The sequence below is a fragment of the Alternaria conjuncta genome, assembly GCF_024043145.1.
Source record: "Alternaria conjuncta strain BMP 0040 chromosome Unknown scaffold_8, whole genome shotgun sequence".
Lineage (NCBI taxonomy): Eukaryota > Fungi > Ascomycota > Dothideomycetes > Pleosporales > Pleosporaceae > Alternaria > Alternaria conjuncta.
In genome coordinates, this window is record NW_026250097.1 from 1,238,925 (window position 1) to 1,261,703 (window position 22,779).

At 52.6% G+C, this 22,779-nt stretch overlaps 8 protein-coding genes across 8 annotated transcripts; 3 read left to right on the forward strand and 5 right to left on the reverse strand.

Annotated features, from left to right (window-relative positions):
• Positions 1 to 420: 420 nt before the first annotated feature.
• On the reverse strand, positions 421 to 2,088 carry J4E85_006231 (uncharacterized protein; the record flags this gene model as incomplete). Its single annotated transcript, XM_051470471.1, has 1 exon — positions 421 to 2,088. The coding sequence occupies one exon, from the start codon at positions 2,086 to 2,088 to the stop codon at positions 421 to 423; it is 1,668 nt and encodes a 555-aa protein (XP_051325959.1).
• Positions 2,089 to 3,020: 932 nt separating this feature from the next.
• On the forward strand, positions 3,021 to 3,997 carry J4E85_006232 (uncharacterized protein; the record flags this gene model as incomplete). Its single annotated transcript, XM_051470472.1, has 2 exons — positions 3,021 to 3,676; positions 3,727 to 3,997. 2 exons carry the CDS (start codon positions 3,021 to 3,023, stop codon positions 3,995 to 3,997), a joined length of 927 nt encoding a protein of 308 aa, XP_051325960.1.
• Positions 3,998 to 4,688: 691 nt separating this feature from the next.
• On the reverse strand, positions 4,689 to 5,941 carry J4E85_006233 (uncharacterized protein; the record flags this gene model as incomplete). The annotated part of the gene is made up of 3 exons (XM_051470473.1): positions 4,689 to 5,150; positions 5,203 to 5,581; positions 5,643 to 5,941. The coding sequence occupies 3 exons, from the start codon at positions 5,939 to 5,941 to the stop codon at positions 4,689 to 4,691; spliced, it is 1,140 nt and encodes a 379-aa protein (XP_051325961.1).
• A 1,018-nt stretch (positions 5,942 to 6,959) lies between these two features.
• Positions 6,960 to 9,987, forward strand: J4E85_006234 (uncharacterized protein; the record flags this gene model as incomplete). The annotated part of the gene is made up of 2 exons (XM_051470474.1): positions 6,960 to 7,107; positions 7,178 to 9,987. The coding sequence occupies 2 exons, from the start codon at positions 6,960 to 6,962 to the stop codon at positions 9,985 to 9,987; spliced, it is 2,958 nt and encodes a 985-aa protein (XP_051325962.1).
• A 1,617-nt stretch (positions 9,988 to 11,604) lies between these two features.
• On the reverse strand, positions 11,605 to 12,737 carry J4E85_006235 (uncharacterized protein; the record flags this gene model as incomplete). The annotated part of the gene is made up of 2 exons (XM_051470475.1): positions 11,605 to 12,147; positions 12,471 to 12,737. 2 exons carry the CDS (start codon positions 12,735 to 12,737, stop codon positions 11,605 to 11,607), a joined length of 810 nt encoding a protein of 269 aa, XP_051325963.1.
• Positions 12,738 to 13,490: 753 nt separating this feature from the next.
• Positions 13,491 to 15,399, forward strand: DDI1 (DNA damage-inducible protein 1; the record flags this gene model as incomplete). Its single annotated transcript, XM_051470476.1, has 3 exons — positions 13,491 to 13,519; positions 14,014 to 14,594; positions 14,675 to 15,399. 3 exons carry the CDS (start codon positions 13,491 to 13,493, stop codon positions 15,397 to 15,399), a joined length of 1,335 nt encoding a protein of 444 aa, XP_051325964.1.
• Positions 15,400 to 15,711: 312 nt separating this feature from the next.
• Positions 15,712 to 17,439, reverse strand: J4E85_006237 (uncharacterized protein; the record flags this gene model as incomplete). The annotated part of the gene is made up of 1 exon (XM_051470477.1): positions 15,712 to 17,439. The coding sequence occupies one exon, from the start codon at positions 17,437 to 17,439 to the stop codon at positions 15,712 to 15,714; it is 1,728 nt and encodes a 575-aa protein (XP_051325965.1).
• A 683-nt stretch (positions 17,440 to 18,122) lies between these two features.
• DEP3 (Efflux pump dep3) lies at positions 18,123 to 19,916 on the reverse strand (the record flags this gene model as incomplete). The annotated part of the gene is made up of 5 exons (XM_051470478.1): positions 18,123 to 18,173; positions 18,257 to 18,660; positions 18,716 to 18,917; positions 18,969 to 19,349; positions 19,509 to 19,916. 5 exons carry the CDS (start codon positions 19,914 to 19,916, stop codon positions 18,123 to 18,125), a joined length of 1,446 nt encoding a protein of 481 aa, XP_051325966.1.
• Positions 19,917 to 22,779: the final 2,863 nt, after the last annotated feature.

The following is a 22,779-nucleotide window of genomic DNA, read 5'->3' on the forward strand; positions in this document are numbered from 1 at the left end:
GTATCTAATGCATAGCGAAGGCGTCTTGGTATAAATTCAACGCGGTGCTTTAGCCTGGCACACCTGTCTCTGATCGTCTCACCAATTGCTCAACAGGAAGCTACATCTCCCATTCACAGCGCCTCGCTCAGAATACTACTCAGTCATCACTCGTATGTCGTGTCCTTCGGTATTAACTACAGCGCCACGGCTGACCAGTGCTGTATCTTGAAGTCCGCGCTACTTGGCAGCTGAATCCCACTAGTGTTGGTGCTCAGTACTCAGCGCATTCATGGGAATCTACTCCTCATTGAGACTTTGATGTCATTTAAGATTATTGTTACATTGAAATCGTATGTGGTGACGCGGAAAGTACATCAGACAACACTATGGAGCAGAGGTCTAAAGGGAAAAGAAGACGATGCAAAAGCGAGCGCAACATCAATACACATATGAGCTCCTAGCTGATCTTGGCGTGTTCGCTCCACTTCCCATTGGGCTCGAGCCTGGACTCAAGCCACCTCTTCGCCTGTCAGCCCCGAAGAACCTTTCCAGCTCTTCCGCCGGCCCGAGTACATCCTGATAATAGCTACTTTCGATGCTCTTCTCCGCCATAACATCATTGTCTTGCAGTACATTAAGGCAGAAAAACACCATGTTTCCCAATAACATGTTGCTCCTCAACTCGACCTGCGATGCGACATCGTGAGCGCTGACCTCCTCGCCATCGTTGATGTACAAGCGTGTCTTATGGGTCGCCGTGTCAAGATCAATGTACGAAAATGGTGATTTGAGCGCTATCTCGGCGAGGACGAGTCCGATGCGGAAGATTTGGATGTGCTTGGAGAGATCGCGATCATCTCTCCTTTGGCGATTCATTTGGTAGCATTGGTTCAGGGTACGTGTTGTCATCGAGGAGCCAGGCGCTGCGGTCAGCATGCTAGCCCACTTCCCATCCTTCGTTCTCCGCCAACGTACATTCGAGCAGTCGAGGAATGACAACCATTGGCTTCCTATCAATCGGAAACAGCCTTGGGCGATGCCAGTCGCTATCGCATTCTGGTCTTGAGAGTATAGCGTTTGTGAGCCGAGGTAGACATTCTGATCGCGAATCACACTCGATAGGGCTTCCTTGTACTGCAAGTCAGAGAGAAGGTTTGTTGGTGGATTCTTGACCGTGAAGCCTGCTGATGTTGACAAAGGAGGTATCATATAGCAGTCATCCTGTGTCCTGTTCATAAGACTTGACACAGCAGTAGCGAAATTCTTCGGCACCAAAGCTGGTTCGTAGATAGTTTTAAGGGTCACAGGATGGACGATGATCTCATGGCTTGCCCCATTCATGTTGAGCAAGAACGCGAAGTCGCGCTTATGAATGCGAGGGATGGATAAACCGAGATGTAGTCGATTGTCCCGGCTGGAGTCGCTGCATCGATGTAATCGCTCAGCATCTTTTTGGGCGCGAACGGCGTCCAGAACCCTGCTCTGTATCGTATCCGTCCTTCCGTCTCCGACCTTGATTATCACTCGCCGTCCAGGGAGTCGCTTGACTTCCGAGAAGATCTCTGCGTGCTCTCGCTCGAGGTAAAAGTCGGTAAAACGTTCGAGCATGGTAAGCTTTTGATATAATCGCCTGAGACGCTCTTCTAGATCGTTCGCTTTTCCAAGGACGCTCAACTCGAATCTGCGCGACCATGTGGTGTTGTGCCGAATTCTCCAAAGACACTCCTTGACCCGATCCTCGTTACTCAAGTGCTGAGTTTCTCCATAATATCCTCTCCTAGACTCGAAATCAAGGGCAAGGCCCCTGACTCGTTTGATGTCGGTCTTGATACTTCCGGTGATCACATTCACAGTACCGATTGTGGCTGTGATCCTTTCGTGGCCTTCTTTTCCAAACAGGATCCTGGTGTGAACATAGGGTCGATGCACTTGGATGTCATATTTCTGTTGCCAGCTGTCTAGAGATAGTTTCGCAAAGTCAAGCCCTTCTTTGATGTCGAAGAGTCGTTCGGATAGTCGTCTCCATTGTCTGATTTCAAGGGCGAAGGTGTGTAGAGCCTGTCCTGCTGTATAGAGGCCAGAGATAATGCCAAGAACTTCAGCCATGGCTCGTCCAGCTGGAGTGTTGGGTCGCGTTGAAGATGCGGTTGAGATATATCTTCTATGACGCTAAGGAGCAGTAGACTCGCGTGCGGCACAGTCGGGAAAACTTTGAGTCGTGTAACAGCAATAGCTGCTGAGTGCAGGAACTGTATGGTGCAATTTCGTGTAAGATGTAGTGCGAGTCCAGGATATCAGCGCGGTCGGATGGGGGCTGGGCCATCTTTTAGAGGCGGCGGCCTGATGTATTTTCGACATTAAATGGGCGGCCTCATGACCCACGAACTATTGCGGCTGAACAGATGCGAACATCAGCTCGCCGGCATTGGTGTGGGGTATTGAGGTGACATTGGTCGGAATTGGCTCCATGCATAGCGGCACAGGGATGACGTTACCGTTTGGTGGTGCTCAGCCCCCAACGGCCCCCAAAGGCGTCTGAAGTCAGCTGCCTGATCAGGCAATTGGGTCGCACTGTTCATATGAGCGTGGCATTCCTACATCTTTTCATTTCTGTTGAGTTCTCGACCCCACTGACAAATTTCTCTTGACACTGGGCGCAGTACCAGACAGAACGTTCCATGCATACCACAGAGCAGGTTTCTTCGTTATACACACATGCCTGCCTTTGTTCGTACCACGTAAAAAGCTTTTGATCATCTCCGTTCCTCCATTAGTTGCGACTCCGTGCGATGGCGACCATTTCAACCGACTTCCTAGAAGTCGACGAACGTCATCGGAATCCCAGTCATACTCGATCGCGCTCAGGAGGCTACGTCGATACCATAGAAGAAAAGGCGAGATGGGATCGAAGGAGTCGCGAACAAGAAATGAAACGCTATCATGACAGTCGGCATGGTACAGCCTCATCTCCACGAATTTCTAACTCTCCTACAACGCCTGACCGACTCGGCGTCCCCGTCTTCGAAACTACTGGGAGGATGCGATCGAGTTCAGAAGCTGGTCAAAGGGACAGAAGGTCAGAACGACGGTACAACACTCAGGAGGTCCGGCCCAGCGCGATACCAGTTTCCGGCTACGACTTGACCAACGAGCCAGTCCTGCCAAGTCAACTACCTGTAAGGTACGAAGGCAAGCCGCAGCACCAGAAGAAACCAAGCATCAAAGTGGAAATCCACCAAGACAATCCTCCATTGCCCACAAGCGATCTGGCTTTTAGGGTGAAGCGAAGCCCGAGCGCTAGCCCAAGATCACCCACTGCACGGCCGGAACTTCAGTACCAATATGCGACGCTACAAAACAAACTGGACCAGATCAGTAGCACGTGTGCTCCATACATGGATGTTGAGGCTGCGGAACCTCAAGATCTCACGTTCGACAAGATAGTAGAACACACTAAAGCTTTTGCTTTCGATCTGCAAGTGTGGGCTCATCTTTCAAACCTCGAGGGTATGGCTACGGTGGATAAGCATAAGAGAGAAGTCGTGGACGCCGCATCGCGAAGCCTAGACCGACTGTTGTATCTGGTGGCAGAATTACACGACGCTTGCTTCAAGGCCAAGCCGAAGGATCTGAAGTTCAAAAAGCTTCCTGAGACCGACGACGAGACGTTATTCGAGGACGGAGATGACGACAGGTATGTGCTCTCGAGACGTCGACGGAAACTTCTCTGACTTAGAATATCAGCGGTGAACCAGACCCTACAGAAACCTTAAGCTTCATCATTCATTCAAGCCTAGACGGAATCGAGCTGCAAATCCAGAATCTGAAGAGATTGAGTCGAACATTGCAAGAGGTCACACCGGATGCAAAAGATGAGGTCGTGGCAGTCGCGAAGCTCGTAACGGAGACCGTGAAGTACTTCGGCTCGGAAGAGGCACTGCATCGCTATGGGATTAATGAGAAGATCTCTGGGAGGAGAGGTTTGGAAGAAGCAAGGTACACGAATTCGCATTAGCCGGGTGAAGTTCAGGAGTGTGGTAAAGATGGCGGAGACGACGTAGCGTTTCGTACAGGCTGATAATGAAATTGAGGTACATTTTGACGCGTCTCGTTAACGCGTTAAGTTGGTGATGAGGCATGGAAACGCGCGCGTTGGTGTGGCTGCCGCCGCGAGCCGCTCTAGCGTCGGCTCCACGACCGGAAGCTTGGGGGCATGACGTAGCGCATCAACGTCTAGAACAGTGTGCCAATGCAACCAAGGTAACTTGATTTGATACAGGAAATGTTCTTAAGGTTCTTTCCAATTCTATATCCGCTGGTTAACGTGCCAAAGAGATCTCAGTCACGCTGGGATTCCATCTCGTGACATGTCGCTTATCCGCCCAGTTCTACGACGCCCGGCTCCGCCGCTGACAGTAGAAACCATCAGCACGGTCTCGTATGGCCAAACACCCACGAATCTGACACCGCGTCGTCGCTACATTAAATCAAACACATTCATTTGCGGAAGGCATTCGTTGCACATACAATTTCAAAATAAGAGTATATTGCGGTCTTCTGAAGATGCAAAAGAGAAAAGGATATTTACAGCGCAGCAAAAGGAATGACTGCGAAGCTCAGACGACATGCCAGAACCGAAAATGAAATGGGCGTCACCCCAGATGAGAAAGGCTCAAGCCATCACCACAAAAGGCTACAACTACCATTTACGAGCACTTGGTAACGCTGGGTACGTTGGAGCACTTGTCGTAGGTCTTGCCGCCAGTTACGGAAACATCTGTCCAGGTCCAGCCAGTGCAGGAGCCCTTTCCGCAGGTAACGACGACGTCGTAGCCACTGCTGGAGACATCGCCAGTGACATTGTCGAGCGTCAAACCGGTAATCGGAACACCAGTATCAGCGTCACCGTGAAGGTCACCACCGTCGTAGTTCTGTTCAATGAGGACGCCATACTTGGAGATCTCAGACAGGGTAATGTCTTCGTAGGTGACCTTGTTGATCTTGCCGGTCGTGCCAGCGCGAGCCTTAACGCGGACGCCGTTGACGGACTTGGTGATCTCGGAGTTCGAGAAGGTAACCGTATCGACCGTGTTGTCGTCACGACCACCGACAGAGCCGATGGAGAGACCGTGTCCACCAGAGCAGAGGCCGTTCTTGAAGGTGATATCCTATCCGTATTGTCAGCGGGTGTCATCGTCTCAATCCTCAGGGGATACATACGGTACCAGAGTTCACGGCAACACAATCATCCTGGTTGTAGACCTTTGCACCGTCGATGATGACGTTGCTGCTCGAGCCAATGTCGAAACCATCCGTGTTGTGACCTTGCTCGTCCTTGTCGCCTTCCGAGGCATCGATGGTCATGTCGGTAATGGTGAGACCGTCACATCCGTTGATACTGACTACTTGAACGGGAGGGTTCTTGATGGTAATGCCAGTGATGGAGGAGTCGGTGAGCTTGTGTGCGGAGAAGAACTTGGGCTTGGTCTTTCCACCGTTTCCGCCCTCACCGTCCCACCAGCGAGCACCGTCACCATCGAGGACGGATCCCTCAGCACCCTTGACAGTGATTTTGGTTCCACGAATGTCAAGAAGAGGTCTGAGAGTTGGTTCATGAAGTCAGTGCATATCTCATACATTTGTATTTGGATATTGCTTACCCTTTCCACTCTTTGTAGCCCCAAGTTGTGGTACCCTCGAAAATGACGGTGGTATCGTCAGCCAAGCTGGAGAGGTCCAGAGTAGTGCCTGAAGGAACAGCAACGTCCGAGAGGACCATGGTAGCACATGATGACTGCGACTTAGAAGCCTCAGCAGCTCCGTTCGAGCCCGAAAAGGTGCAGCTGGAGGCACGTTTCACGACTTCGGGCTTGGGTGCAGGAGTGATGGCCGGGGCTGGGGCTGCCACAGCGGACGCCGCCAGCGACGTGAAGAAGATACCAAGAGTCAAGGCGACCATTGTGAAAGATGATTGATTTGAAGAAAGGCTTAAAAGAGCGAGTGAAGTGCTTGGTTGCTTGGCCTACATGCTTGGTACGCCACACATATATACGAATTCCTGGTAATGATACATGCGAATGAATGACTTGGCCACCAGCCAATTACTCATACATTGAATCTACACTTGACGGAGGCATAATTTCCCGATTCAAGATTCTCCATACTGACAGATGAGGGATTGTTTCGAGATCCTCCACTAAGTGGAGAGAAAGAGGAAGAGATGAGAGGGACTTGGTCGCTCGACGCAACGCTTGTTCAGTGCGTGGGTGTGGTCAGGGGAGATTTGTTTCGGAAAATCCTCCAATGAGTGGGACCCGCCCGATTTCCACTTTTCCAAGCATGTCGTTCGAAGGTACCCTCGTGAAAATGTCAATGCATAGCCAGAGTTGCGTGACAAGCCTCGGAAAGAACGGAAACTAAAAGGCTTGACTCTGCTCCAACCCACTTCAGCGCAGTGGTGTGGGAAAGCTCTCTTCCATCGTGTGAAGTAGCGTGCCGCAAATGGCTAGTACGTCCACCGGCCATAGATTGGGAATCTGCGTTATTCCCAGCCACCTCACGACGTCTCCTGACAACACTATACGTGTTTACTGAACACCAGCATAGGGTGCAAATTACATGGCTTGTTCTTCCATGACGTCCACATACTTCCTCCCTTCCCGTTGTGGTAACCTTCCCGCTGGCGCAAGCTTCCTTCACGCGCCCTCGGCATCTCGGGCGAATGACGTTCCACCCGCCTCCGCAAACGCCACACATCTGGGGTCGCCTAGTACCTTGCATATTACCCCGCTGAGCATTTTTTCCATGGCGAACATTATACCGTCAATGAGATCGTTCCGCGACGCGCAGGTCCGGATGGTGATCTTTGGCCGCGGCTGAAGTCCACGGGCTAGCTGCGTGCGAGCTCGAGAGCCATGTCGTAGAGCAAAAGTCGCGTCGCGTCTCATTGATTTTTCTTCATCACCGAGGAAGTCAAGATGCGGTTCTTTCATTTGTTTGCAGTCGCGATCTCGCTGTTCTTTGGTGTATTAGCCGCCGATAATGGCCTGCAAACGGACGTTGAGTGGGATAACGGGTCACTCATGGTCAATGGCGAGCGCGTCATGATCATGAGTGGAGAATTCCGTACGTTGGAAATCTGGTGTGAATATATCGTAAATGTGATGAATGCTAACAGTACTTTCGCATCTACCAGACTATGCTCGCCTCCCAGTCCCCGAATTATGGCTCGACGTCTTCCAGAAGTTCAAGGCGAACGGGATGAATGCCGTTTCGATCTACTTCTTCTGGTCCTACCATTCAGCATCGAAAGGCGTATACGACTTTACGACACCTGGAAAAGATATCCAACGCCTGTTTGACATGGCGAAAGAAGCCGGACTATACGTAATCGCACGACCAGGACCGTACTGTAACGCCGAGACAAATGGAGGTGGCTTCGCTCTATGGACCAGCGACGGAAGTGGTGGCAAGTACAGAACTTCGGATGAGACATACAGACAAGCCTGGTCGGAATGGATAGCGGAAGTTGGCGAGATCATCGCAAAGAACCAGATCACCAACGGCGGCCCTGTCATCCTAGCACAAGTCGAGAACGAACTGCAACAAACCCGTTATGAAGCCAAGAACACACTGGTCATCTACATGGAACAGTTGAAGTCCGCCTTTAAAGACGCAGGCATCGTCGTACCTTTGTCACACAACGAGAAGGGCTTCAGGTCGAAGAGTTGGTCCACTGACTACAACAATGTTGGCGGCGCGATCAACGTTTACGGTCTGGATAGTTACCCTGGCGGCATGAGCTGCACAAACCTCGACACTGGATTCAACCTACCCAGGACTTACTACCAGTGGTTTCAGGAGGTCTCACCTACTCAGCCAGAGTATCTGCCCGAATTCGAAGGTGGATGGTTTCAGCCATGGGGTGGCTACTTCTTCGACCAGTGTTTGGCTGAACAGAGCCCGGAATTTGCAGATGTCTTCTACAAGGGCTTGATCGGACAGCGAGCTAGCCTCCTGAACTTGTACATGGCATACGGAGGCACGAACTGGGGCCATTCTGCAGCTCCCGTTGTATACACTAGCTACGACTATGACGCACCACTACGCGAGACACGAGAAGTCCGCGACAAGTTCAAGCAGTACAAACTTCTCGCACTCTTCATCCGTGTCAGTAAGGGTCTTCACAACACGTTTATGGAGAACAACGGCACCGCAAACGCGGTCGACAACTCCGCAATCTGGACTTGGCAGCTCAAGAGCCGCGATACGGAGGGTAGGTTCTACCTTGCTGAGAACAACAACACTCGTACCCGCGCTGTTACCGATTTCTCTATAACGGTCAAGACATCGGAGGGCGATGTCAAGATCCCGAGCATGCAGCTTGCGGGCCGTCAGAGTCGATGGGTGGTTACCGACTACGCTGTGGGTGACGAAACGCTGCTCTACTCGTCAGCCGAGATTGCTACCTATGGCCTGTTTGATCGACCCGTCCTCGTATTTTACACCCGCGAAGGTCAGAAAGGAGAGTTCGCATTCAAATCGCAGGGTAACGTAACGTTCAAGGCATACGGTGCGGAGTCAGACCTTGCGAGTAAGCCGGCCAATGGCACCTACTCAAGCTTCTCGTACACCCAAAGCAAGGGTGCGACAGTCGTTGAGTTCTCCAACGGCGTTCTTGCTTATATGCTTGATATACCGACTGCATGGACCTTCTTTGCGCCATCAACGACAGATGACCCCAACGTCACACCCGACCACCAGATCTTCGTGCTCAGGCCATATCTCATCCGTTCAGCCAGTGCAGCAGGCGGCACAGTTTCCGTTATTGGTGACAATGCGAATGCGACGACTATCGAGGTATACGCTGGCTCTGAGGCGGAAACGATATCCTGGAATGGAAAGGAGCTCGCTACGACGAAGACTCCCTACGGTTCTCTTACTGCGAAGATCGCCGGAACCGCAGACCGCGAGATCGCTCTTCCAGAGCTTTCCAACTTCAAGGCTGCTGGGTCTTCGCCTGAGATACAACCTTCGTACGATGACAGCAACTGGGTTGTAGCCAACAAGAACACCACCCTGAGCCCAGTGAAACCACTCACTCTGCCCGTGCTTTTCAGCAGTGACTACAAGTACTACACCGGCGCCAAGATCTACCGTGGATACTTCTCGGGTAAAGCCGCGTCATCACTCAACATCACAGTCCAGGGTGGTGTAGCGGCCGGATGGGGTGCTTGGCTCAACGGTCAATCGATCGGTTACCACCCAGGTAACACATCACTCACTTCGACAACAGCCTTGCTCTCTTTCAAGAATGTTACATTGAAGGACGAAGGAAACGTCTTGACCGTGATAACCGACTACACTGGTCACGACCAAACCTCTACAGGCCCCGCTGGTGCCGAGAATCCTCGCGGTATACTAGGTGCCCAGCTCTTCAGTGGCAACAACACGAACGTCTCGTTCGACCAATGGAAGATCCAAGGTAACGCAGGTGGAGAGCGCAACATCGATCCCGTGCGCGGTCCAATGAACGAAGGCGGTCTCTACGGCGAACGTCTCGGTTGGCACCTCCCCGGTTTCGACACCTCTTCTTGGGAAGACGCCAGTCCCACTGCCGACGGCGTCCAAGGCGCCGGTATCCGCTGGTTCACAACCACCTTTTCCCTCTCTGTCGACTCCGACCTCGATGTTCCAATCGGCATTGAACTCGGTGCGCCGAAAGGTACCATCGCACGTATGCTCCTCTTCGTCAACGGATACCAGTACGGCAAATACGTTCCCCACATTGGACCTCAAACTCGCTACCCCATTCCTCCAGGTATTCTGAACATGAAGGGGGAGAATGTATTGAGTGTTGCGATGTGGGCGCAGACTGAGGCCGGGGCCAAGTTGGATACGCTGAAGTTGATTGAGTATGCGAGATATGAAAGTGGCTTTGCTTTTGGTGAGATTGATGGGAAGGCGTTGCAGCCGGGGTGGGTGGATAGGAGTGAGTACGCGTAGATGTCTAGCATACTACCAAGAGCGTGATGATACGAGACCGGCTACGATACTCATGCTCTGTGATTTCTTACAGTCTAACTGACTTGAGCCTCATGACTGTCCAACGCTCCCTGCGGAGCTGATCAATGTGAGTTTGTGCAACTAGTTCCGCTAGTCGAACAGTCGAATGACCATCTATACAGTAGCTCCGTCGTCTCACAGTCCAATTTCTCCAATTCTTCATCTTCGATCCCTAGTAACTCGCGAACTTCGCCCAAGTACTCTATGGTACGAACTCTCTCGTCTTCATACGGAAGTCTTCCGCCTTCCAGTGAAGTGTCATCTGCCCTTCGGAGGATCTGAACAAACAATTCAAGTGGCGACTTCGAGTAGTCGGGAATGATCAAAGGCCCATCGCAAAGGGCTAACAATGCGTACACGTGGTCTCGCACGTCCGCACATCCCGAATCCGCAAACTCGAGTATCACGGATTCGAAGATAAGTGTAAATTCCTTTCCACGATCACGAATAGACAGGTTATTATCTCGAAGTCGTTGAACTCGCGTGGCAGGACTATCCAGTATCATGCATAAATCATCCTTGTGAGAATGTATGTAGAAATACTGATCACGAATCCCTCTCATCTCATCGTGAGTGATCCCGTGTGAACCAAATCGTATGCTAATCCTTTTGCCTAGAACGTATTCTTGTACAATCCATATTCGGCTCCAGTAGGGTGAGCAATATAGCTCTTTGATGCACTCCAGATTCTCTTCCCACCAGGCTTCCTGCTCTGCAAGCTTAAGAATGTCGAAAGCTAGTAAAGTGCTGAACAACGTTCTCCATCTTGCAGTATGCTTCGTGGAATTCCCAAGCCAAACCAAAACAAGCTGAGCCTCCGAGTATATCTTTCCCATCATAGAGACTTGATGGGTACGCTCCGGATTGCTATCTTGATCAATACAGATAGCGTCTATCCAGAAAGGACAATTTTTCTCTTCCTTCCGTGCTTGATTAAGAAAGTTCCAGAGGTTCTCTCGTACGGTGAAAGGCTTGCCATTGACAAAAATCTCTCGGGAAGGCGTAGGCGGACCCCAGACATAGGAAAGTGCAGTATAGTGAGGATTTTCTCGGAGAGCAACAACGTGGAGGGCGCAGGCTATTGGAGTCGTCTCGTCATTCGTCGGGAGGATTTTGAGAAGTCGGATGTTCGTGCTGGCATCAATGTGGAGCGGAGTGTCTTCGTATAGGGCGGACATGATGGGAAACGATGTGTGGGGTCGGTCGCCAATAAGTGCAACATGGTGCGCATCAGTGCAGTCAGAAGGAGGGAGGAAGGAGGAAAAGAATAAAGAAGCGAGGGAAATGTTGACGGGGTCGATGAGTGAGACGAGGCTGAGGCGCAGCTGCCTACGGCTGAACGAAGCCTGAGAGCAGGAGCTAAGCAGGCTGGTTTAATAAGCGAGGCTGAATGGGCGATTAGTCAACGACAGATGTGTAGCGAATACAGTGCGCGTGAACATCTAAATCTTGCACATGCTTTTTGTTCCATTCCACACGCTCTTGAATCGCTCAAACATCTACGGACGTGATTGTATGCCAGCCTGTAGAAGGCCCGCTTTTATCGGAGCATATCTGTTAGTACTCCCAACCATCATCCCCGCTGTCCTCGAAGTCAAGCACCATATCTACCCAGTTGCCTCCACCATATTGGCACTTGCTAGGCCCGATCTTCTTGAATCCCGCTTTCTCATAGAACGGTATATACCGGTCTCTGCAGATGAGCGCTATCCTAGAACCCACACCCGAATCCTTGATCCTCTGTACGTAGCTCTGCAGTAATATCGAGCCGAGCCCTTTGCGCGCAAAGTTTGGGTGTACACATAATGAGTGCAAACAAACTGTCTGACCGTCTTCGTTGTGGCCTACATTTGGCGTGAGTTGGTAGTTGGTTTTCCAGTCCTTGGGATAGTCCATCGCGTCATCGGTGACAAGGGGTGAGTTTGCTTTGGTTGAGATGATGTGACCAATTATCACGCGCTTCCGGTCTGTGTCTGCTGAGTCTATTGATGGGAAGGAGTGCAACTTGATGGTCTCGCCTAATGGTCCTGACGTGGTGGGATAGGCGGAAGAGAAGAGCCCACTGCAGAGCTCACCACAGGTTCGCAGACGGTACTCGAGCTGTGGTAGGTCAGCGCGGAATCTAAAGAGACCGGAAGGAAAGAGCGCAGCACATGAGCGAGGAAGGGGAAAGAGCGAACGACCAGCGCATAACAAACTCAATTGAACCCGATGAACGACGTAAGAGGTATATTGGTGTTTCGTGAAACGATGGATAGGAAACAGGGCAGAAGACAATGTGCGCACTTGGTGGTTTGAGTAACATCGTTATGGAGAAGAGCGCATGGCTCGTGCCTGACGGAGCCCAATGGTGGCACTGAGCAGAAAATACAGGCATTGACCATGGTGTTCGAGATAACGTCGATGAAAGCAATCGTTCTCACCTTCTCGCGCGATGCAGCTTCAACCGGATCAAAGGCCGCATGCTCGAGCCAATCGCAATCATCCAGGTCGTCGATGTTCAGCAATGAAGCGTAGGGCCGGACGCCCATCTGCTTGAGTCTCCCCTCCTGGGCGATGTTGGAACTGCGATGAGGCACCAAACTCGATTGCTGCTCCACGGACTCTGGGCTAGCGACGGTCTCAGGCTCTCTTGATAGTTCGGGCATGCCATCGAGCGTCTTTTTGTCTGCTAGCAAGTCTCGTGGCATCTTGGCGGTGAGTTGCGACAGGTCAGATGGAGCGTTGTTATGATGATGGTACGGCAGGAGGGTCGGTTGATGCAACTATAGGAAGCCGGAGTGCAGTGGTGAGTCTGGGTTCGTGGTTCCTGGAGGACTCACGAGACTCTCTGCGGCCTCAGCCCCGCCTTTACTAGCGGTTCGCTTCGCGCCTGCCGTTGCAGATCGTTCCGGGTTAGCTGGGTGGCAGATGGCCCAAAGGAGCAGGCGGGGATATGCGTGTGTTATGGCTGGTATGGGATTCACTCTTCTAGACTCCTGCTTGCGTCTCAAAAAGCAATAACTTGTAATGGCGGGATTCGTGGATTGTCGACCATGCCCTGACTAGCGATGGTGTGGCGATGGGATTTACCATGACGTGCAGTAGGATGATGTCGGTGGGGTATGGCAACACCTGGTGGCATGGAGCTACAGCTCACGGAATCCTTTGCAGGGGCTAGCCGTAGGGCGCAGCGGCCAGATGATTCTCGTGCATGCGTTGGGCAGGAGTTGAAGCATCCCAGACATTATGCTATCCAGGTAGCTGGAGTAAGGTCTGGGTATGCTCCCGGATGAACAGCACCCCCGCGGAGATGGTGACCAGGCTCGCCGCATAGTCCGCCCAGGACAAGTGCATGGCAGACACGCCGTGGCTCCAAGCAGAGACGGTATTCATTTATATCGACGCGACTGTCTGCATCGTCTAGCCTCTCCCGCGCATCGGCTGCCCCGCTTGCTGTGGCCATGCTTGGGCCTACACCGCCAACGTCGTGGTTTGGATGCAGTAGTACTACTCCTTCGACTGCGCGCCGACGCCTACGCCCCAGCCCGACGTTGCTGGTATATTACGAGTGACAGCCTTGGTGGCCTAGGCGAAACTCTCACAACATGCAGCCTGTGCCCTCTGATCGCTGATTCATCCGACGCTGGGTTCGCGGCTCCACTACGTTCCATTCCCTTCCAGCCCAGCAGGCGGCGACTGACGTGCCCTCTCCCTCTCTCACTGCGAGGACCCTCCGGCCCGTTCCAGTCCCAGGTTGCGACCAGACCATCACGGCCCAGTGCCTCCTTCCTATAAGCTCCTGCGCACCGAGACACCGTTGCCCCGACCCGCCCAACCCAACCTCACCTCCCACCGTGTCACGTTCTTTGGCCTCATCCAGACGTGCCCGCATACGCCCCAGCCCGCTCCGAACCACCATGTGAGTCGATTCCGGAGCCGTGGTTGTGCCACCACCCCCAGCACGCTGCTAACACACGCCGCCAGGCCTCGCGTCACCATATCCATCACCGCGCCCGGCACCCAGGCCGACACGGACCTGCTGACGCTCGAACTGCCCCCCGGCAGCACCGTCAAGGACCTCAAGGGCTTCATCGAGGCCGACACCAGCCTGCCCGCCGCGTCACAGAGCCTCTACCTGAACGGCCAGCCGGTAGCCGTAGACACACAGACACTAGAGGACGCCGGAATACGGGATGGCGAGATGCTGGCCGTCGTGATGCGCGCCGCACCTCGACCAAACAGGAACCTCCAGCAGCCGGGCAGGCCCGCGCAACCTGATCCAGAAGGCGTGCGACAGCTTGTCCTCAACGACCCCCAGCAGATGAACAAGCTGCGCCAGGGCGACCCGGAGCTCGCCGCTGCCGTCAACGACCCCACCCGCTGGAGAGATACATATGCCATGAGGCAACGACAGGCCGAAGAGTCGGAGCGCGAGCGTCAGAACCAGATTGCCCTCCTCAACGAAGACCCTTTCAACGTGGAGGCGCAACGAAAGATAGAAGACATCATCCGCCAGGACCGCGTAGTCGAGAACCTCCAAAAGGCATACGACGAGAACCCTGAAGGTATGTCAACTTCGACCGGCGGATATATCGATGGGATATATAAGTGAGGGGCTGTGTCCACGGAAGCTAATATGTCACAGTGTTCACGCGCGTACACATGCTTTACGTCAACACCGAGGTCAATGGCGTGCCTGTCAAGGCCTTCGTCGACTCTGGCGCCCAGGCCACTATCATGTCCCCCGACTGCGCCGAGCGATGTGGTATCATGCGCCTGATGGACGTCCGATATGCCGGTATGGCACGCGGTGTCGGCACGGCCCGTATTCTGGGTCGTGTACATCACGCCGAGATCAAGATAGGAGGTGCGGTCATGCCCTGCGCTTTCACAGTCATGGAGGGCAAGGACGTCGACCTGCTGTTTGGTCTGGACATGCTCAAGCGTTACCGCGCCAAGATCGATCTCGAGAAGAACGCCCTATGCTTCGAGGGTCAAGAAGTCCCCTTCTTGCACGAGTCGGAAATTCCCAGGAGCTTTGAGGAGGCGGAAATGAACGAGCCAACTGTCCAAGGTCCCAACGGAGAGGAGATTGGTGCGAAGACTGGTGCTGTTCGACCGAAAGGCAGCGCTGCAGCTGGTCCTTCAAATGCTGGAGCATCGTCATCATCTTCTCAACCAGCGCAGCCGCAAGCCCAACCCACGGCGTCCAAGGCGCCCGTAGCATCTGCACCCACAAGCAACTTCCCTCAGGAAAACATCCAGCAACTCACTGGCATGTTTGGCTGTTCAGAACAGGAAGCCATACAAGCACTGGAGATGTTCGGAGGCAACGTCGAACATGCCGCGAGTTTCCTTCTCGGTGGTTAGTCAACGAGACGACCACAGCACCATAAGATCAGGATCACATGGCGCTCGCCTACACCCGCTGTAGTCTCACTCAGTAAGATTTAACCCTTTGGAAAGATCTGAACAGTTCAAAGGAGTCTCGATGATGAGGAGATGAGTTGACGAACTCATGACATGGCATCGATAGCATGCATGTATTACCAGGGAACAGGATTAGAAGCGAAGAAGCTTCATATGCATTAACGTAGTTTTACGAAGATAAGATAGATCAAATGAAGAAAGGCTTTCAACGCCCCTCTACGCGCTTCTTATCGTAACAATGCACTCCCAGGTCTACCTAATCTTGTACAAGCACGGCTTCAGGACCGCGCCGTCCTTAGCATCGCCCTCGTCATCGCCATCACCAGCACCAAACCTCTTTCCCTTGAGTCCAAACTTCATACCTCCACCCCTCTGCGCCACAGCCCCCGCCTTTTGGTCCTCCCTTGCGTTCTTGCCCTTGCTTGGATGCGCTGCCTTGACAAATTGCATCTTGACAAACATCTTGTTGCTCAAATCGATCGCATCGCCCGGCCTCTCGGGTAAAGCATCAAGAACGAATCCGCGCTTCCGCAACACCTCGATAAATGCAGAAACATCTGTTCCCTCTTTACCCTCCTGGCCATCTACATTGACCGCGAGTTCCTCCTCGTCTTCCGAGTCTACAGGGCCTTCCTCGGGTGGTTTATCTGCCTTGGCTTTCTTCGCCTTGGGAGGTTTCTTGTCCATAGTCTTCTTGAGGGAGCCGATGGAGTTGATAGGCACACCTCCCTTCTTCTTGTCCACACGCCCGAATCGCGATTTGATTTCCGAGACCCAGAGTTCGCCTTTCCAGCGCAGGATACGGTATGCTTCGTCGATGAAGTCGAGCCAGTTTGTGCCCATGAGTGCGAGACAGAAGATAGCTACGTCGACGCTGTTTTCGGAGATGGGCAGCGCGGAGATGTCGGCTATGGTTACGAGGTCGGCTGAGGGACCTGTGGGTTTGGATAGGTCGAAGGAGTGGAAGGTTAGGTTGAGCGATTTGAGGTGCGGTTGGAGGCGGTAGGATAGCGAGGCTGTTCCGCAGCCTAGATCGGCGACGGTGCAGTGACCTTTGAAGTCTCGGGGGAGAGGCTTCGCGTCTCCGCGGGGAGGTGCGATGGCTGTGGTCTCTTCTTCCTCAAAACCGGGGCCTCTGCGAACTGCATTCTTTGGTGGGCCTCTTCGGTCTTTTCGTATGTCCTTGTTCCGTAGCTTGCCTCGTACGATTATGCTGTTTACGTAGCCGTCTACGGGGTTCGATGGCCATACTTCGACTTGTTGTGCGAAACCGCGATGGTAGTCCTCGAACATCGATGGGTCTTCCTTGAACAGAGACGCGCTGTCCGCAGAGGGTTTTGTGTAAAGCGCTTCGTTCAAGTGACGGAATCGCGCACTGGCGAGCTTGCTGCGCATCGATCGCTGGAGAGGTGTGAGGCCCTTGGGCTCGGGAAGGAGGTTCTCCAGGACTGGAGTCGCGGAGGCGGGGTTCGTGCCGTTTGCGTTTGCGGCGAGGAGCTTATCGGCTTTGGATTCCTTCCTGCGCTTCTTCTTCTCGCGCTTTGCCTCGCTGTCGGCTGTTGCGGGTTTCTCTTCAGCAGACTTCGTGGCATCTGCTTTAGCCTTTGCAGGCTCAGCTACCGCCGCTGCCTCCGTTTCCACGTCTTTTGCGCCCTCTGCATCTGCCTCCTTGTCTTTGTTGCCTCCAGCCTTTCCCCTCTTCCTCTTCTTTCCACGCTTGTCTTGCGCTGCCTCATCTGTCGCCTCTACAGTTGCTGCCTCCGGCTTCTTGGTCTTCTCGGTCTTCTCCACTTCCGCACCTTTTCCATTGGCTATGCTTTCCCATTGCTCTGCAAGATTGTCTGCATTGACCTGCTGCTCCTCGCGCTTCTCCTTCCTCTTCTGCGCCTTCTTTCCAGGTTTTGTAGAGTCTTTCGGCTTTGGTACTTCGACCTGAGTCTTCACCTGCGCGGCAACGTTCCATCCGGGCACGGCAAACATCGTGACGGGTGTTTGGAGGCGAGTAAATTGTGGCAGAGTCAGATCTGGAAGTTGCGCTGGAAAGTACCTGCGACGGCTCGAAATTTTGGGCGGCGGAAGGTTCTGCCGACCGGGAAATGTGGGGCTCCCGCGCGGAGTTCGAGCTCCACTTCGCTGGAACCATCAATAGCTTCTTCAACTTGGCATTCGTCGTCTACATCATTTTCCGATCAAACATCCGTAGTCTTTCTTCTTATTGACATTTTGCGATCGTTCCCAAGGCCTGTCCTAATCTGAAAAAGTGTGTCAAGAGTCGTCGGTACCCCCGGAGCCATGAGAAGGCAGGCAGGAACGGACACAAACGGCCGCTCTTTCTTTATTGGTTGCCTGTTGGATCCACCCCTTTCGCCAGTCGGCCAGGGCGGATCGCAGGCGGATGCATCCGAATTCAGTATCACAAATCCTACGCCTCATGTATCGCTGCCGATACGTGAAGTGGTCGCTGTGTAGTTCAATGATTCACTGATCAAGGGAAAAAGATAAACTACGCAACGAGTTGATATCTTCATCGGGGACCCGAGAGTACGACAGATCACGATTTTTTGTTCTGACGGTGGAGAGGAAAGTACATCTTGTAATGGAAGCCACCTCCAATCGAGACGATTGCCCTCGCTTGACATGTTCACTTCCAGTCACAGTCTATCTCACGTTGCAGTGACCACTGCACTTTTCTTCTTGCCGCCGAGGTTGACTTTCTGTCACGAACGTCAGCAATCATCATACAGCGGAAGAAAGCCAAATCGTGGAGGCGACTCACTAGCAATGGAATGGAGCATACCACGCTCAGTGCAGCAGCAGCAAGAAAGAAAACCCAGATGCTGGTCATGGCACTGGCTATCTCGGGAATGACTAAAGCTTTTTCTTCGTCGGAAAGTGCTTGGAAGGCCTTGCTGCTTGATCCCGCGATCAAGTTCCCAATCTCTGCGGGAGAGACTTCCGGGAGTGCCTTCCCAACTTTATCGACGGCTACGTTGTGGAAGAGGCTGCCGCTAATGGCGAGGAAGAGAACCATACCGAGGTCTTGACTGATGGTCATGGCACCAACCGCGTTGGCTATCTCATGAACAGGAACCAAAGACTGCACGATGGCAAAACCTGCGACGATGTAACACCCTGTGCCAGCCCCTACGAGGATGCTGTAGCCATAGATGTGGGCATTGGGTGTAGCCTCATCGACGGTGTCTGCGAAAGACGTTAGTGAAGTTACTCAAAACCCGGATGCGATGCAAAGTCTTACACATCAGAGCCGTGCCAATAAGGGCCAGTGTGCTCCCCCCGATATACCAGACAGGTATCAAGCCATACCTCGGCATCAAGAAGCCGTTCACCATTGACGCGAAGACCATGAACATGATCAATGGTAGGAGACGAACGCCGGCCTCGAGTGCGCCATCACCCTTGACGAATTGGAAATAGAGGGGTATGTAGTAAGTCATGGCCTTGGGGATAGGTTAGCATCTTGACTTCATCGTTGTTCGGAAGCAGCTTACCAGGATAATACCAGAGGATAGAAACACCTGAAGCTGCATGTTAATCAATGTCGATTGTTTGAAGAAATGCAGTGGATAAAGTCTATTCTCTTTGGTAACGAGCGGATGAAACTTCAGTGTGATGATGAAGACGACAAGTAGGACACCGGTGATGGTCCACAGCGCGATGACAGTTCCGGAACTGAACGAGTAGATGACCCCGCCGAAGGTGAGTACGACGGTTAGGCAGGCGGAACCAGCGAGGAAGATGACGGCGTTGACCCAGTCGACAAGGCGCAGCTTCTCGGTGAGCGTCTTGGACGGATAGGGGTCGATACTGGGGAATAGGAGGAAGTACACGGGTGCGAAGAGCGCGCCAATGGGAAGATTGACGTAAAACCCCTAGCAAACGATCAGCCTCAATGGCAAGAATGCGAAGATGGAATGACGAAATGACATACCCATCTCCAAGTGGCGCTACTTGCCGCAAAGGCGCCGCCGACCTAATGATGGAAAGTTGGCATACATCCAGCAAGGAAAGAGTTGTAGGCTTATTCTCACCACTGGGCCTAAGACACTGCCAATCCCCCAAACAACAGTACTCCCCGCAAGATACGCCGGCTTCTCCTTCTCATCCGAAAGAACAGACACATACGTCAGCGTACCCGAATACATGCCCGACCCCCCAACACCCGCAACAACCCTCCCAATAATAAGCGCCTCGATATTCGGCGCCGCGCCACAAAGCGCACTGCCAGCCTCGAACAAGAAGATGTTGAAAATGTAAACCCATTTGATGTTGAAGACGCCGTAGATCTTTCCCCAGAGCAGGATGAACATGGTGCCGAGGGCGAAGCCGGTTCCGATCCATGTTAGAAGCTCGAGATGGCCGAAGTCGGCGATGATGGCTGGTTGGATGTTGGCGACGATGGTGTTGTCGAGCGCGAAGAGAAGGGTTGTTGATAGCATGGCGGAGTATGCGGTTGCCCACTAGGCGGAAGAAAACGTATTGTGTTAGCATTCATTCTGATGTAATGGCATATATACGTATAGATGCCGGTGGCTTGCTTACCTTCCAACCATGGATATTGCGAGGACTTGACCCGTTGGTTGTAGTGACGCCATGAGCAAATGCGCTCTGAGTACTCAGATCCGCCGATCCTGCATCCTTCTCGCGAGCCAAGTCGTTCGGGCTCGGTTGTGTACTTGTGCGGTTCATATGTGAATGTTTCAATCCGTTCTTAATGGCACGGGGCTTTCGCTCGCAGATGTAGATACAATCTCGATAAATCTTGAAAGTCGTAAGGAGTAAAAGGGATAAGGAGAACAGAAATGAGCTCGATGTGTGGCGACGAGACTATAACAGCAGGAGAGGTGATGTAAGGTGCGGACACGGACGCGGACACGGAGTCCGAGCGACCGACTACCTCCTGGGGACATTCACGTGTCGAAACGATGACGGTCGAATGAAGAAGCAGAACATCTATCGGAGGATATCATACGGAAAAGGTCGGGGTTTTGTCGAACGAAATGCAAATTGCCAGAATCTTTCTCGTAGTCATAAGGTGTTGCGGTGCAAAGATCGCCGCTTTCCCGCTATGTGCATCGAAGAAGGGACAAAACGTTCTCACAGAGCTACTGGTTCCAACCCGTTCTTTTCTTCCCATTCTTGCAGCTTAGCCCCAACATGCGTCACGCTTTGGTGCCAGTATCCTTCCGACTCTTCAATGTGATCTAGAGCCGCGAAAAGTAGGCGCGTTGAAGCGACCACACCACTGGTAGTCGCCTTTGCCCCGTCACTGACGAGTTCGCGGTTTAATGCTTTTAGTGCCATAGTCAAAGGCCAGGCAATAAAGATCGCTTGCAACAAGATGATATCGCTACTTTCCTTGCGTGGCGATGGCAGATTGAGCCCTACCGCGCTGCATATTTGGAAAGCGGCGGTGGTAGAGCGACGTTGACTTTCTGATATCATCAATGGCGGTAGTCCTTGTTCCTCGCTCTTTGTGATAGCTGATTCATGAGAGAAGATTTCAGTCGCGCGCAAATTCATGTAGAGACTGAATGCTACGGGATCTTCACGAATGGAAGTCGCGTTGAGATGACGCTTGAGGAGAACGAAGAGGTCATCAGTCTTCTTGACTAGGGCGTAGTAGTCGTCCCAGAAACCTGGTCTGTCACGTTGTTGCCCATGGTCGAAGCAGCGTAAGGCCAACTCGACCATTAGAACGCAGCCAGCGTAAGATGATAGCTCGAGACCGGGTTCGGTACCCACGTCTAGAACAGAAGGCATCTTGAGCGGTACTAAATTCGAATCCAAAAGCCCTGGCGATGGTAAGTTGATTCGAAAGTCCTGAATACTGTGTCAGTCTCTTAAAGGCATAGAGATTCACATTCCGCACCTTGACGTCTCCCAGCTGACACTGTAATCCGCTACGTGTTTTCACGTAGCTTTCCAATATGTACAAGCCCCAGAATGTGCGCCGTCGCTCTTCCAGTAGCACTGGATCTTCAGTATGCGGCAAACTGAAAAGAGGGCTATTTTGGCTTTCTCCGCTCTCAGTATTTTGATCATGGCTGACTTCGTCCATTCGATGTAGCCTCAAAAGCCTACAAAGCATGGCGGCGCGTCCCAGTGTCAGCCAACTCCTCTCCAGCTTCTGGCTTGTAGCCTCAAAGCGCCCTATCAACAGCAAGGCTTGGATGAAGTTCAGATCACTCATGCAGTCTTCTCGCTCGCATCTCTCGGCGTAATCACGCGCTAGGTTGTAGCATGTCGACTGTCGTTCGGAGTCTTCAAGGGTAGTGTAAGAGCAGCCCGCAAGCGCAACAGCATAGACCAAAGCACTCGCTGCAGGGCCACCGCTCACCGTTGGCTCAATCATGAACTTATCTCTGTTTATGAACGGAAAGGAATAGTGGACGGACTGGAAGTAGCGATCGTGCAGCGAACTCAGATCGGTTGGAGACATGTCTTCTTTTGAGGTGCTTTGTGACGCTTCCTGAGGTTGATTGAGAAGTAAATCATCCATTGGTTCGAGCGCCGCCAGCGGCTGATTCATCCAGTCGAATGTCTTATGTGATTCCATGTCTTCTGCAAAAGAAGAGAACAAATCAACGTCCGGAACCAATGAACCATTTGCAACGACTGCATTCGTCTCTCTGGCACTATCCAGGTCCATCGGAGTGCTCGCAGCCGTATGCTCTAAGATAGGAGTTGGTTGCGCCTGAGGTGTGGTCGTCGGAGATAGATCTTGAGTGGTAAGAGCAAGGTGAGCCTCCGTCTTGGCCAGCCGTTCCTGAAGCTGTTTGAGCTGATCGTCGCGTGTGCGACGCGAGTGCATTTGATAACCACACGGTTGGTTGAGACGATCGCACCGTCTGCATTTTGGAAGCGCGCGATCGCACCGAACTTTGCGCTCTCTGCAGATACCACAAGCGTACTGTGCTGTAGAAGCCATCGTGTTGAATCTGGTTATTTGAGTGATAAAGTCTGGTGGCTGGAGACTGGAGCACTGGATGAGAGCGCGAGGATGTGCTAAACCCTGCTGGGCTAGTGTGTGGCTATAGCGCATTTCCCTATCAGGCAAGTCGTCGAAAACTGTCGATTGCGGGCGTCTAGAGAAATACCACAGGCCGCCTAAACGAACCCCCACCTGGGCAGGGTCAATTGCGGCCAGGCAGAACACCGCATTACTTCGACTACGATATCATCTTTTCGATTGCTTGGGATGCCTGAAAAAGTGAATGTAGGCTCCCAAATGCTTGTGGCACAGAGGCACCTTACTGCCGCTAACCACCGTTACCGAATATCTCCCCCCCAATGTACACA